The 13,359-nt window shown below is 62.5% G+C and overlaps 6 protein-coding genes across 6 annotated transcripts; 3 read left to right on the forward strand and 3 right to left on the reverse strand.

Annotated features, from left to right (window-relative positions):
• Nucleotides 1-228: 228 nt before the first annotated feature.
• AMSG_07537 (short-chain dehydrogenase/reductase superfamily protein) lies at nt 229-1,338 on the forward strand (the record flags this gene model as incomplete). The annotated part of the gene is made up of 2 exons (XM_013900565.1): nt 229-234; nt 439-1,338. The coding sequence occupies 2 exons, from the start codon at nt 229-231 to the stop codon at nt 1,336-1,338; spliced, it is 906 nt and encodes a 301-aa protein (XP_013756019.1).
• A 52-nt stretch (nt 1,339-1,390) lies between these two features.
• Nucleotides 1,391-3,042, reverse strand: AMSG_07538 (uncharacterized protein; the record flags this gene model as incomplete). The annotated part of the gene is made up of 2 exons (XM_013900566.1): nt 1,391-2,722; nt 2,998-3,042. 2 exons carry the CDS (start codon nt 3,040-3,042, stop codon nt 1,391-1,393), a joined length of 1,377 nt encoding a protein of 458 aa, XP_013756020.1.
• On the forward strand, nt 3,000-4,412 carry AMSG_07539 (splicing factor PWI domain-containing protein). The gene is made up of 2 exons (XM_013900567.1): nt 3,000-3,052; nt 3,228-4,412. Exons 1-2 carry the CDS (start codon nt 3,041-3,043, stop codon nt 4,293-4,295), a joined length of 1,080 nt encoding a protein of 359 aa, XP_013756021.1. The 5' UTR covers nt 3,000-3,040; the 3' UTR covers nt 4,296-4,412.
• On the reverse strand, nt 4,333-6,941 carry AMSG_07540 (uncharacterized protein; the record flags this gene model as incomplete). Its single annotated transcript, XM_013900568.1, has 2 exons — nt 6,010-6,941; nt 4,333-4,939 (listed from the first exon to the last, which is right to left on the reverse strand). The coding sequence occupies exons 1-2, from the start codon at nt 6,849-6,851 to the stop codon at nt 4,333-4,335; spliced, it is 1,449 nt and encodes a 482-aa protein (XP_013756022.1). The 5' UTR covers nt 6,852-6,941.
• A 521-nt stretch (nt 6,942-7,462) lies between these two features.
• On the forward strand, nt 7,463-8,627 carry AMSG_07541 (uncharacterized protein; the record flags this gene model as incomplete). Its single annotated transcript, XM_013900569.1, has 2 exons — nt 7,463-7,643; nt 7,975-8,627. The coding sequence occupies exons 1-2, from the start codon at nt 7,493-7,495 to the stop codon at nt 8,625-8,627; spliced, it is 804 nt and encodes a 267-aa protein (XP_013756023.1). The 5' UTR covers nt 7,463-7,492.
• A 1,013-nt stretch (nt 8,628-9,640) lies between these two features.
• On the reverse strand, nt 9,641-12,307 carry AMSG_07542 (DNA mismatch repair protein pms2). The gene is made up of 2 exons (XM_013900570.1): nt 10,733-12,307; nt 9,641-10,706 (listed from the first exon to the last, which is right to left on the reverse strand). Exons 1-2 carry the CDS (start codon nt 12,288-12,290, stop codon nt 9,685-9,687), a joined length of 2,580 nt encoding a protein of 859 aa, XP_013756024.1. The 5' UTR covers nt 12,291-12,307; the 3' UTR covers nt 9,641-9,684.
• Nucleotides 12,308-13,359: the final 1,052 nt, after the last annotated feature.

Consider the following 13,359-nt stretch of genomic DNA (forward strand, 5'->3'; position numbering starts at 1 on the left):
GTGTCATAGGGGGGGCGGGGCATCATGGCCATCATCATCACATCATCATCATCATAGTCATCATCATCATCATCATCATCATCATAGTCATCATCATCATAGTCATCATCATCATCATCATCATCATCATCATCATCATAGTCATCATCATCACCATCACCATCATCACTTTTATCTCCCTTTCTCCCAACACATCACCATGATCACCCCACCCATCATCCATCGCCCATGACTGTACCCCTCCCCACTGAGCCCCATGACTGTGCCGCAGTGCCTCTTCAGGCTCCGCCACCACCACCCCCCCCCTTGCACACACACCCCGCAAACACAACCAGTCTCACCACCACCTCTCTCTCTCTCTCCCTCCCCCCCCCCTCTCAACTCATCGTCATGTCATTCATGGTGCATGCCCGTCGGTGGGCGTTTCTGTTTGCGCAGCTTGTCTTTACGGGCGTCTTTGCCCTGGTCACCATTCCGCTTGTGGTGGTGGCCAAGGTGTACAGCTCTGTCATCAAGCCGTTCAACTGGGCGAGGCCCAACCCTAACCCTACCTCTATTCTCATTACTGGTGCATCATATGGTCTAGGTGCTGCCTTTGCCAAGGCCTATGCTGGTCCTGGTATTCATCTGGCGCTTACGGCGAGGTCAGAGGACAAGCTGGCAGAGACTCGGGCTGCTTGCGAGGCAAAGGGTGCGACGGTCATGGTGGGTGTGGTCGATGTCACCGATCAGGAGGCCATGGCTGACTTTATCACTACTGTGGATGAAGCCGCTCCGCTGGAGCTGGTCATTGCCAATGCTGGCGTGTCGGAGCAGTCGGTGGGTCTGGCCAAGGAGCTGGAGGCCTCGACTCGTCGGCTGACCGACATCAACGTTGTGGGGGTGTACAACACGGTCTTCCCGGCCATCGACCTGATGAAGACCCGCCAGGCTGGCCAGATTGTCATCATGTCCTCGCTGGCGGGCTTTGGCGGCATGCCGGCGTCGACGGCGTACTTTACCACCAAGACGGCCATGAAGGCCTTTGGCTACGGGCTCCGCGGCCAGCTCAACAAGTACAACATCGGCGTGACCACCATCTGCCCGGGCTTTGTCCGCTCAGAGATGACCCGCATCAACAAGTTCCCCATGCCGGGCCTTATGGACGAGGCCCCGGCCATCGCCTACATGATGGAGGGCATTGCCGCCAACGTCTCGGTCGTCACCTTCCCGTGGCCCATGTACCTTGCGGTGTGGTACATGCAGAACATGCTGCCCGACGACGCCCGCGACATTCTCTTCATGCCCTTCCTCGCCCTCCGCAACCGCCGCAGCTCGTCGACGAACAAGTCCGACTGAGTAGCCGCAGCATGAGCGGCTGGCTGTGGGCCGTAAACGCGATTTTGACCTGTCACCCACAATACGCCGCGAGGAGGTAGTCGTCGGGCGCGCGGCAGCCGACGCACGCCGCCGTCGGCGCCGGGCGCTGCGAGCCGGGCAGTGGATTGTCGACCACAACTCGCAGCTGCTCAAAGTAGTCAAAGATGCCCGAGGCCGGGAGCGCGCTCGCGGCTGTTGCGTCGTCAAGCGCCGACGTGGCGACGACAGCAAAGTCGGGCGAGGCCTGGAAGGTCTCGCGGTAGTCGTCGTCCACCGTTGCTGCCCACGACGCCATAAAGGCGTCGAGCAGAGCGTGTGGTGAACTAGCCAGCGCCCGCGGGACAAGCGCCGGGCGCGGAAAGACGCCGTCGATGGTCAGGCCGTCGACCTCGACCGCGGCATTGCCCAAATCAAACCAGAGAAGCGGCTCGCGGAGGACGGACGAGTTGAGCGCAGAAGTGAGGCCGCGGACAAGCTCCGGCTTCCACTCGCGCCCGGTCGCCTTGGCCAAGACCAGTGCCTTGCCCGAAACTTGCGCGTTGACCGCATACTTGAGGAAGACCTGGACGGTTCCGGACGGGTCGAGGAGGAGCGGAAACTTGCGCGTCTCGGCCACAACCGCCTTCATCGCCTCGCGGACGTTTGAGAGGAGGCAGACTCGGGCGTCAGGACCAAAGTGATGCGCGGCAATCAGCTCTTCGCCCGGCGGCGGCGGCAGTGCCCGCATTGCTGCCAGCCACGACCGCGCTGCGGCGCCCGGATCGAGGCCGACCTGCTCCGCCAGCGCCTCGCCAAGCTCGTAGTCGGGCGTGCCCTCAAGCAGGGTGTACACCTCACGTCCGGTCACGCCCGCTACCTCGGTGGCGGCAATCGCTCCAGCGTCTGTGCCCTTTTCAGCGAGGTACTCGGTGATCTGGCTCGTTGTCCACGAGTAGTACGAGACCGGGCGGCGCGGAGCCGACGACGAGGCTGCTGCCGGGACCTCGGTCACAAACGTTGCCGGCGGCGGCGATGGTGGCGGAGGAAGCCGAGTGAGCAGCGCCGGCCGGAGCATGGAGCCATGGCCGGCCTCGCATTCGAAGTACCGCACGCCCTTGACGACGCCATCGTGCGATCCGTCCGGTGTATCCCACGCGATTCCGATCCACACCCCTGGCGCAAACTGAGTCTTTCCCCGGAACATAACTTTGCCGCACACATCGCCTGCATCAGCGCGGGCGACGAGGTCTCCTACAGCCAGTCGAGTGCCGTGTTTGATCTTGCCCGCCGCCGACGCCGATTTGATCTTGCCCGCCGCCATCGCCGACTTGGTCTTGCCTGCGGCTGACACTGACTTGGTCTTGCCCGCCATCGCCGACTTGGTCTTGCCCGCCATCGCCGACCGACCCCGTCCGCCTCTTCCTCTCCCCCTTCCCCTCCCCCTCCCCCTCCCCCTCCCCCTCCTTCTCCCTCCCCTTGCCCTCGCCTTCCCAGATTGAGGCAGCACCATGCCTGTATATGAGACAGGTGATGACGATGACGGCAGAGGCCATCAAGTCATAGCAGCCTGACGCCACCGCCAGCCAACCTCACCTCGCACCCGACCACACCACACACACAGATACAGATACAGATACAGATACAGATACAGATACCCACTTGACTTTTGAATTTGTTCACAGACGGGTGCAAGTGGGTGTACATGGCATTTCGAGTATGTGGTGTGTGTGAGGGGGGGGGGGGGGGGGAAAAAGGGGAGGGGTGATGGTGATGGTATTGGTACAGGCGATGGTGATGGAGAGGGGGGGGGGGACACGGATCACAGCTGATGGTGGAGCATGACTCATGGTGTACACGTGGGATGGGTTTGGGTGGGGTGTGGGGGATAGGGGACGAGTCTGGCACAGGATGCGCGGTTTGGGGACGTGAACAAGGCGCTGATGGAGGAGGTGGCCTTTGCTGAGGCGTTGAAGAAGCCGGTGGACATGACCAAGGTCAGCTTGGCTACCCTCCGGCCTTGGCTGAAGGAAAAGTTGACGGCCATTCTGGGTGTTCATGATGACATTCTGGAGGGAATGGTGTTCAACATGCTCAAGGCCGAGGGCAAGAACAAGAAGCTTGATGGTCGCAAGCTACAGATCGATCTCACTCCGTTTCTGGGTTCTGCTACGCCGCCGTTTGTGGAGGAGCTCCATGCGCTGATGGCCTCGTCTGCTGAGCACCCGCTGGGCATTCCCAAGCAGTTTATCGCACGAATTGAGAAGAAGATGGAAAACGTGGCTCGTGAGGAGGCCCGTGTCCGGGAGGGTATCGAGGCTGCGCGGCAGCGCGGGCTGGCGGCCGCTGCAAGCCGCCCACCTGCGGCTGCGTCTGGAGCGGCACCGCCTGCACGCGGCGGCTCCGACCGTGGGTATGATCAGCAATCCCGTGATCGTGGACGCGGCGACCGCGGGTACAATCGCGGGTACGGTCGCGGGTACGATCGCGGGTACGATCGCGGGCACGGCGACCGAGGCTACGACCGCGGGTACCGCGACCGAGGGTATGACCGTGGGTATCGCGACCGAGGCTACGACCGCGGTGACAGGGGGTACGACCGAGACCGGGCGGGCGGAAGGGGCGATCGTTATGGTGACTGGCACCGCGATCGCGATTACGATCGGGGTGGCGACCGCGGTGGCGACCGCCACAGCGGCGACAGACGGCCACGATTGCGGTCGCGATCGCGTAGCCGTGAGCGCCGGGGCTCCGGCAGCGGGTCTGGTAGTGGCGACGTCGGCGGGCGGCGGCGGCGGCGGCGGAAGCACCGGCGGCGGCGGCGGCGTCGCGAGCAGGGCGAGTCGGACGACGATGGGAGTGCAAGCGGGCGGCGCGGTGGTGGGGAGGACAATGCCGCGGTAGAGGATGGAGCAAGTGGGCCAGCTGCCCCACAGCCACCGGCACCTGCAGCCGAGTGAGAGCTGGAGAACAAAGCAGTTTAGCAGGGGCTCGACATCATGCCATCTCAGAGTAGCCATCACCGGAGACCTTACTCCGGATGGTGTGGTAGGTGAACTTGCAGCCGTCGGCGATTAGACCCGGCAGAGAGGCCCAGAAAGCGCGGTTTGGCAACATCTCGAGGCCGCGGGCTTCCTTGAAGCGGAAGCGGTAGGCCATGCCGGCGCCGAGGTAAACGACGACAAGGACGAGCGAGACGATGAGGAGGATGGAGCCGAGCGAGAGGCCGCCCTTGTTTTCTGCTCCGCTCGGGACCGGACGAAGACACGCATGCGATGTCGCCCACTCAAACTCAATAACGCACGATCCCTCGGTGAGGTAGCGGAGTGAGCCGGTACCGCCTTGTGACTTGTCACAGACAAAGGTGATCTTTGTAGAATACAGTTTGCTGCCCGAGCAAGTATCACCACCGCTGTACGAGATGACGATCTGATCATTGACCAACTCTGTTGTTGCCGAAGAGATTTTTCCCAAAGACTGAGCAATGCCCAACCGATCATACTCTTGACAACCTCCATCCAAAGAGCCCTTGCACGACGAGGTGACCTCTTCACACAGCGCCACCTTGTACACAAACGACGCGTCCACCGTCGACACCGTGTTCCTGCACACATACACACACATACATCACAAACACCACATACATACATCCATCCATCCATCCATGAGTCTCTCAGTAAGCTCTGTGTGTCTGTGTGGGTGGACGTGTCCCCCCTCCCTCCCCCCCCTCCCCCTCCCCCTCGGTGTGTGACATACCCTTGAAGCGGACGCAGGTCAGCCGTCTTCCCCCCTCCCACGAAAAGGGCATTGCAGTCTGCAGAGACAGTAGGCAGAGTGCTGGCCATGACAAAGAGAAAGACAAGGAAGAGGAAGACAACAACAGAGAATGGTCTCATGTTCACACCTCTGCATCCCATCTCTGCTCGCGCTGCTGTGCCTGTCTCACGCCTGTGGTGAGTGCCGGTGAGTGCGGTGGCTGGCTGTGGCGGGAGTGCGGTGGCTGGCAGGTGGCGGTGGCAGGTGGCCAGTGTGTGTAGCACGCCGACTACACGAAGCGTGTCAGCCAGTTGGCGGCAAGTCTGTGTGGCAAAGCTCGTGCTTGTAATCGTGTTTGACGTCTTTGTCATGCTCGGGAGGTCGATCATCTAGCTCGGACAGGCGGACGATGAGGTGATGATGACGATGGGCCACGAGTGCCAGTCACTGCGCTGGCAGCCAAGCACACACTGCACAGGCGGACGGTGCTGCGCGCGATGAGCGGTGGGCCCACGGAAGATTTAACAGTTAGCAATGTGCTGGCTTACCAATCTTGCCTTCTGGTTGGGGGTCGGTGGGCTTGGTGGACGGATCGGAGCGGCACGAGACGGCGAGGTTGGAGGCCTAGGATGGACGCGGCTGGCGCGAGGAGGCAAAGAAAGAGAGACCAAGGACGATGGCAAGGACGGCGACGCCGGCTCCTATGATGGGGATGCGGGCAGCGGGGAAGGGAGTCAAGGACTGGTGCCGCGATGAGCGTGCAGATGATCCGGACGAGGAGCCAGCGGCCGACGGGAGGCGCTTGAGGAGGGTGGGTGGCGAGGGAGGGGCGGGGCGAGCGGCGAGCGGCGCGGCGCGGACGGTGACGTCCTGTAGGACGAACGAGACGTACGGCTCGGCGAGGTCAAGCTGGAAGACCGAGGCGCCCCGGCTCCGTAGAAACGGCCATCGAGGAGCTCGAGGAGGGCGCGGAGGTCGGCCAACGAGGCAGATTCGAGCGAGCGGTGGGACGAGGGCGGTGCGAGCGAGGAGGTGATGGAAGTGAGGTGGCTAGCGATGGCGGCGTGGGCCGAGTCCTCGAGCTCGTCGATGGAGGAGACGGCGACGCCGAGCTCGCGCGGCGCGGCTGCGCAGTGCAGCCGGAGCGCAGCGCGCGGGAGCGAGCCGCTAAACTCGGGGTGCGGCTCGAAGGAGCCGTGGTCGATGACGGCGTGGACGATGGCAAGGGCAAAGTCATGTGCGGAGCGGGCGGCGATGTGTGCATCGACGCGGACGACGCCGGCCTGCGGTTCGAGCGCAGGCAGGGCGCAAGTAAAGGGCTCCAGGACACCGGCCGGACCGCGGAGATCAAGCGGCGAGAAGACAGCGGCGCCCGTAGCAACGGTAGCCAATGCAGCAAAGAAGGCAGGAAGCGCCACTGAGCCGACAGGAACCACGTGATCAAAGTCTAGCGCATCGAGCGAGGCCACGACCGAGTACACATCATGCGGAGCGATAGCAGTTGGCCAATCAGGGACAGCACGAAGATCTGGAAAGATGAGATGAAGCAGAGATGGATAGGCAGATGGCGTAGAGAGGCCAACGAGTAGAAGAGCATCAGGTTGAGCAGCGAGAAGCGGAGCCACATCAGGTGGCAATGCCGTTGTATCCGCCGTGGCAAAGGAGACCGCCACCGCCGCATTCACTCTCTCCAGCCCTCCCAGCCGAGTGGTGGAGGACGGCGACGGTGCCGACGAGCAAAAGTAGACAGAAACAGACATGGTACCCGTGGAAGGGGATGGAGATGGAGATGGGGATGGGGGTCGTGGTCGTGGTCGTGGTGGTCGTGGTGGTCGTGGTGGTCGTGGTGGTCGTGGTGGTCGTGGTGGTCGTGGTGGTGGGGTGGTGGCTGTGACCGTGGAGTAGCGAGCCTGCCTGGCGCGTCATGGCGCGAATCGGGTTTGTTGGCCAAGACGGACACACGCCTGACACCTGCCGCTTTGCCGTCTGGCGCAAGGTGCGGGTGCAGTGGATGGATGATGGGGCGTGGATGGTGGGCGATGGTTGTGCTGATGATGATTGCGGCAGATTGGGGGAGGGGTGGGAGGGGGGGAGGGGGGGGGGGGGGGGGGGGGGGGGGAGGGAGGAGGAGGGGTACAGATGGATGATGCGCAGTGACTCTATGTGGTGAGGTGTGAGTACAGATGGAAGATGAGCCCTGGCATCAGTGCCCGCCCCGCATCGGCCGCTGTGTGGATCGTCGGCAGGTCGTCTGCCGCCACCGCCACCGCCACCGCCACCGCCACCGCCACCGCCTCCGTCACCGCCACCGCCACACACACACCCTTCCACCACCACCACGAGCTTAGCCACAAGGGCTACACTTGTCGCACCACGAGATAGAGAGAGAAACCAAAGGTGCATGGCCTCAACAACAGCAGGTGTCGGTGGTGACGGTGCTGTGGACGGCAGTGGCCAGAAACATGAGCAGAAGCCTGTGGGTGCGGTGGAGGAGGTGGTTGTGTCCGAGGAAGCCGGCAAGGGCGGGAAGGTCAAGAGGGATCCGTTCAGGAGTACGTGATTCTGGGGAGGGGAGGAGGGGGAGGGGGAGGGGGGGGGGGGGGGGCACCACTCATGGATTGGTGATGCGATGTGGTGTGGTGCAATGCGATGTGGTGTGGTGCAATGCGATGTGGTGTGGTGCAATGCGATGTGGTGTGGTGCAATGCGATGTGGTGTGGTGCGATGCGATGTGGTGTGGTGCGATGCGATCGGACATGGATGTGTGGCTGTGGCTGTGGCTGTGACTCTCTGGTTTCTTGGACGTGATCGTATTGCTGGCTGCGGTTGCGTGATTGGGATGCGGCGGCTGGCTGCGGTTGCGTGACTGGGATGCGGAGATAGATGTGGAGGCGGTGCAAAAGGCCTGGATCCTGGAGCAGTTTGTGCTGGAGGATGACGAGCGTGTGTGGCTGGTCCTGCGCCCGACGCTCAGCTGGTATTACTACGCGCTGGCGGTGGTATGGTACCTGGTCGGTGTGAGTGCCATTGCGCTGATTGCTCTTTTTATCCTTGCCTTTCCTACCGTCCTGCCGTTTGGCCTCGCGGCGTACGCCGACCGGCGGACGATCTTTGGCGCTGCGGCGCTGCTCATTGTGCGGCTGACATCGTCACGTGTGAGCAAGCACCTGCAGGCCGCACATATGGTCTACGTCTTTACCAACATTCGCATGGGCTTTGTCTACTGGCGCGATGGCCCGCCGGACTCGTTTGCCACTGTCCGCTACGACTCCATCTCGGGCCTGCGCGCCTCGTTTGATGCCGCCCGCTTCGGCTCGGTCACCATCAACGAGGTTGTCTGTCTCAAGACCGCGGCTGAAATGACCAAGCTCGCCGCCGCTGCCGGCTCGCCGCCGCGCACCGAAGCCGACGCCGAGTACGGCATGTACGGCGTCGTCAAGCACACCATCGCCAACATCCCCGAGGCTGACGACATGGCCCGTGTCCTCCGGCGGCTAGTCCACGAGCAGAAGGAGCCGCGTAACAAACTCGAGTGAGTGAGTGCCACCTTATGCATAGCAGAAGCAGATGGATCACGCGCCTTGAGCACGGGCATGGGCACGGGCATGGGCATGGGCATGGGCATGGGCATGGGCATGGGCATGGGCATGGGTGTTCGTGCATGATGCAGACACGGCAGACTGCTGCAGTTGATCGTCGTGGTTTTCGTCAATGATTAAAAAAGTTGTGTGCTCGCTTCGTCCCGGACACCCCATCCGAGGGCGTAACTCCTCGTCGGTACAGGATAGCGGCAAGCAATGGTGCGAGGTCTTCGAGGTCTCCACCGGCTTGGTTTCCCAATTGTTCTTGGACTCGGGAACGCCCGCTGCTCATGGTGTTTCGAGAGTGGGAGATGATGAGTCCATTTGATTATGTTCAACCGTACAAAAGCACGCCGCGTCAGCGCCTCACATGTCAGAATATTTTACCGCCTGCCTCACCACTGGCCAAATGGGTTTGGCCCGCCGCTGGCAGTTTGCCCGCCTCAAGCTCAATGGGTTGTTCTCGCCTGTGTTGCGAGGTCAAATACACGTGGAGGCGTTGCGAACGCGTTTACCCTTTACGGTACGGAATGGACAGTTTTGTCCATCGCGCAAGCCGCGCTGCGCGACGCTCCGCATACGTCGCAATGTCAATCAATCGTGGTGTAAGAGTAGCACATTGTGTTAATGGCTGCCACAACAGAAAACAGTCGGCGATGCAGAGATGGACGCCGCAAGCGGCGCACAAGGTCTGCGGCCGCGATCGCTTACCATGAGGCTTCCGGCAGGCGAGGCAGGCGCGTCGCAGAGCGGCTTGCTGGGGAAAGTGGTGATGACGAGCAGCTGCTGCAGAGGTGCGCTTTCTTGGCGAGAACGCCGGCGCAGAGGCGCGCTCGAGTAGTACGAGTCCATGACAAACGTCTGCGGCGAGGCCACGGGCGCGACGAGAGCGAGCACGGTGTCGGCGAGTCGAGCCGCGGCCGGCCGCGTCTCGAGCGTACCATGTGTGTGTGTGTGTGTGTGTGTGTGTGTGTGTGTGTGTGTGTGCCATCGGCTGCAGAACCAATCGCAATCACTCTTGCGAGGCACGCAATGCTGCAAGGTCGATCATGTGCCGGAACGTCGGTCGGCCGTGCGGGCATGCCCACGGGTTCTCCATCCCGGTCATGTGCGCGAGGAGGGTGGTCATCTGCGGCCGCGAGAGCGCCGTGCCGATCATGACCGACGACCGGCACGCCCGCGAGGCAAACATGGCTAGGACCCGCGACGGCCGGACAACGCCGACCGGCGAGTCGCGGAGCAGCGCAATCATCTCGTAGATGTCATCGATGCCAAACTCGGTGCTCTTCGAAAACGGATATGCGGTGAGCGCCAGCCGCTTCCGCGGGGGAGCTGCGGCGCCCGGCCCGGCCTCGTCGTCGAGCACGATCGCTGTCTCGGCCGTCGCGCCCGCCGCCGTCCCGCCCGGCGCCACAAGCTCAAAGTCAAAGCCGGACTTGCGGAAGACCTCGATGTGCTCCAGCACAATGTCCTCCTCGCCGGCTGTGAGGCCCAAGATCTTGGGCGCAATCAGCCGCTGCTTCTTGATCACCGTCTCGGCCTGCAACCGCTCATAGTTGTACTTTTCGTCGGTCGCGTGCTGGTCCACGACAAAGAGGTCGTCGTCGAGGGCGGCGATGATGAACCCGAGGTTGAACTGCCCGATCACCCGCATCTTTGCAAAGTCGTCCTTGGCAAACACCCGCCTCAGCTCCGCCGCTGCCTCTGTGTCCTGCGTCACGCCGATCCGCGCCGTGAACCGCGGCCGTGACCCGCCATCGAGACCCTTGCTCCGCTTCGGCGCCCCTTCGTCGCTGCTCTCGTCGCCGTCACTCTCCCGCTCGCGCTTGCCGCCACTGGATCCCTCCTTCACAGCCGGTCGCCGGAACACGTCGAGATCGGCGCCGGCCTCCACCGTCACATTGGGTGCGTTGAGATACCGCGCCGGCGGCTCTGGCGCGGTTTCAGGTGCGGGCGCGTCGACAAAGTACCTCACGCCGTTGATGAGCACGCTGTTGATTGCCGCAAGCCCGTCGCGCCCACAAAGTCTGTGTCCTGGCTGCTTCCTTCGCAGCAGTGACCATCATCGCTGTCAAGGCTGACCTCGCTAGCAGCCGGCGCCTCGCTCCCTGGCGGGCAGGCGAGGCTTGGCATCTCTGGGACAGGCGATCCATGTGGCGAAAGACGTGGTGAAGGAGCCGTCGATGCATGTGCCACGGGATCGACCTCGCTTCCGCCTGCCTCGCACGACGTCGCGTCGGCTGCACTGTCGCTGGATGTCGACCCCGACCCCGACCCCGACCCCGACCCCGACCCCGACCCCGACCCCGATCCCGAGCCTGATCCAGGGCCTGATCCAGTGCCAGACCCAGTGCAAGACCCAGTGCAAGAGCCCGATCCCGACTCCGCCGAACCCGACACAGTGCCCGATCCCGATCCCGACTCGGATACCGCCATTGCCTGTGGCTCGACAGGCAAAGTCGGCTGACTGGGTCGAGGCGGCTCGAGCGCGGTAAAGCCCGAGGTGAACAGCGTGGTCGACTGGACCTCAAAGGTCTGCGCGTCGAGCGCGTACACGGCCTCAAGCGCGCTGCGGAGCTGGGCGGCAAGCGCAGGGAACTCGTGGAGAAGAATCGTTCGCTTGTCGGGCGTGACGTTGACGTCGTAGCCGTCACGCGGCGCAGTGATGTTGAGGAAGAGTGCCGGGTACCGGTTGGCATTGACCGAGCGGTAGACGTCGTTGGCGACCTTGGCGAGCTGCGACAGCTCGCACGGCCGGGAGTTGATGTAGAAGAACTGCCGGTCCGACGACGAGCGGCCGTCCGACGTGGCCACGCCCGGCGAGATAAGCCCGTCGAGCTTAAACGGCGATTCGTCCGACGGCGGCGCACTGACGCTCCGCAGTGCGCCGGCAAACTTGGCCCCAAACACGTCGCGGACGTTGTCGCCGAGGCTGTTCCCGCCGGTGGTCCGCAGCAGCGTGGTCCGCCGCGAACCGACCACCGACGTCAGCAGCAGCCGTACCCCAGTCATCACCACCGCATACGCCTGCAGCCGCAGAACCATCCGGTTGAACTCGCGCTTGCGGTGCTTGGCAAACTCACGGGCCCGGACCGGGAGTGAGTAGAACAGATCGTCGACACAGACGGTCGTCCCGCGAGTCCGTGCCGCCGGCTTGGCCTCCACCAGCTCGCCCTCGGTGTCATACACCAGCGCCGTCGCCATCTCCGCACCCTCGATCGCCGTCACAATGTTGACTTTGCCCAAGGCGCAGAGCGAGGAGAGGGCCTCGCCACGGAAGCCATACGTGCCCACCGCGGTCAGATCCTCAAAGGCTGAGAGCTTGGACGTAGTGTGCTTGCGACAGAGCGCTGCAAAGGCCGACGGATCGATCCCGCTTCCGTTGTCCTCCACTCGAATGCCACCAGCTCCATATTCAGTCACCGTCACGCTCACCGCATCGGCGCCAGCGTCCAGCGCGTTCTCCACCAGCTCCTTGACGGCCAACGCCAAGTCCAGAATGACTTGCCCCGAGCACACACGGTGGACCGTCGCCGAGTCCATCATCTTCAGCACTCCTCCGCTTGAACTCTTCTCGCTCACCTCCTCTCCGCTGCTCCCGCCGACTCCCTCACCCATGCCCTCGCTCTTTGTTTCTACCTCATCCATTTGGGTAGATAAGTACCGCGACACGCAGCCGGTCGCAGGCAAACGGATGTGGCGGAGAGAATGCGACGCCATCGATTGAGTCGCATATGAAGGGCATGATCAGAGTATATGGGCATGGCAGCCGTTGATGAGGGGGGGGAGAGAAGGTCGAGAGGATCTGGGGGTGTGGGAGAGGAGGGGAGGGGAGGCGGGGGGGGGGGGACTGCTCGCGTTGCCTGCTCTCCGCCACATACCTGTGACAAGGAGCTGCATCGTACCAGTTCTTGCCCACCCGATTCCATCAATAGATGTCATCAGCTTCTCATCATTCTCTCCTTTCCTTTCCAAGTTCGATCGGATCGGATGTTCCCGGACGAGTGGGATGATGGGCGGCGCGAGAGTGTGCCGAGGGGAAGTCGGCAAGCACGATCGGCAGCCGACACAGCCGACAGCTCTTCAAGGGGACAGCATCGCATGGTCTGGCTGAGACGAGCGCCGAGTAAACTCAGTACCTTGCCCTGACATGCAACGCCTGGGCAGCATCTTGCTCTTATTGGCCCCCCCCAGCGATTGCCATCGCGACGGGCGTGGGGTGAGCACCGGCGACGGCTGATCGCCAGTTTTCGAGAATTGGTCAAAAACTACAAACGCGGAGATGGTGTCCCATGGGACGCTTACTTCTCGACATGGTCAGGAGCGCAGTTGAAGAGTAGCTGCCGCGATGAAGGGCGTAGAGGCAAAAGAGATACACCATCACACCCACAGCATGATAGCCATTCTTGCGATGTAAATAGTTTCCCGAGAAAAGTGCTTTTGCATGGCGTGTGGGGTACGTGCTTCTCACCCCCCTCCCCCTTTATCAATAGCCGCCAGCATCAGCACTTGTACTCCCACCACGCCGATACCAAGCTCATCGTCCCACCTTCACGACCTCTGATTTCCCCTCTCCCCTTCCTTTTTCCCTCTTTCCCTCCCTCCCTCCCTCATCATGGCTATCATCCAACTGTCCACGTTAATCGAAGCACCCGTCGCCAGAACCAAGGTTCGACCTGGGCGAGGG

This window comes from Thecamonas trahens, assembly GCF_000142905.1.
Source record: "Thecamonas trahens ATCC 50062 unplaced genomic scaffold supercont1.36, whole genome shotgun sequence".
In the NCBI taxonomy this organism is placed as follows: Eukaryota; order Apusomonadida; family Apusomonadidae; genus Thecamonas; species Thecamonas trahens.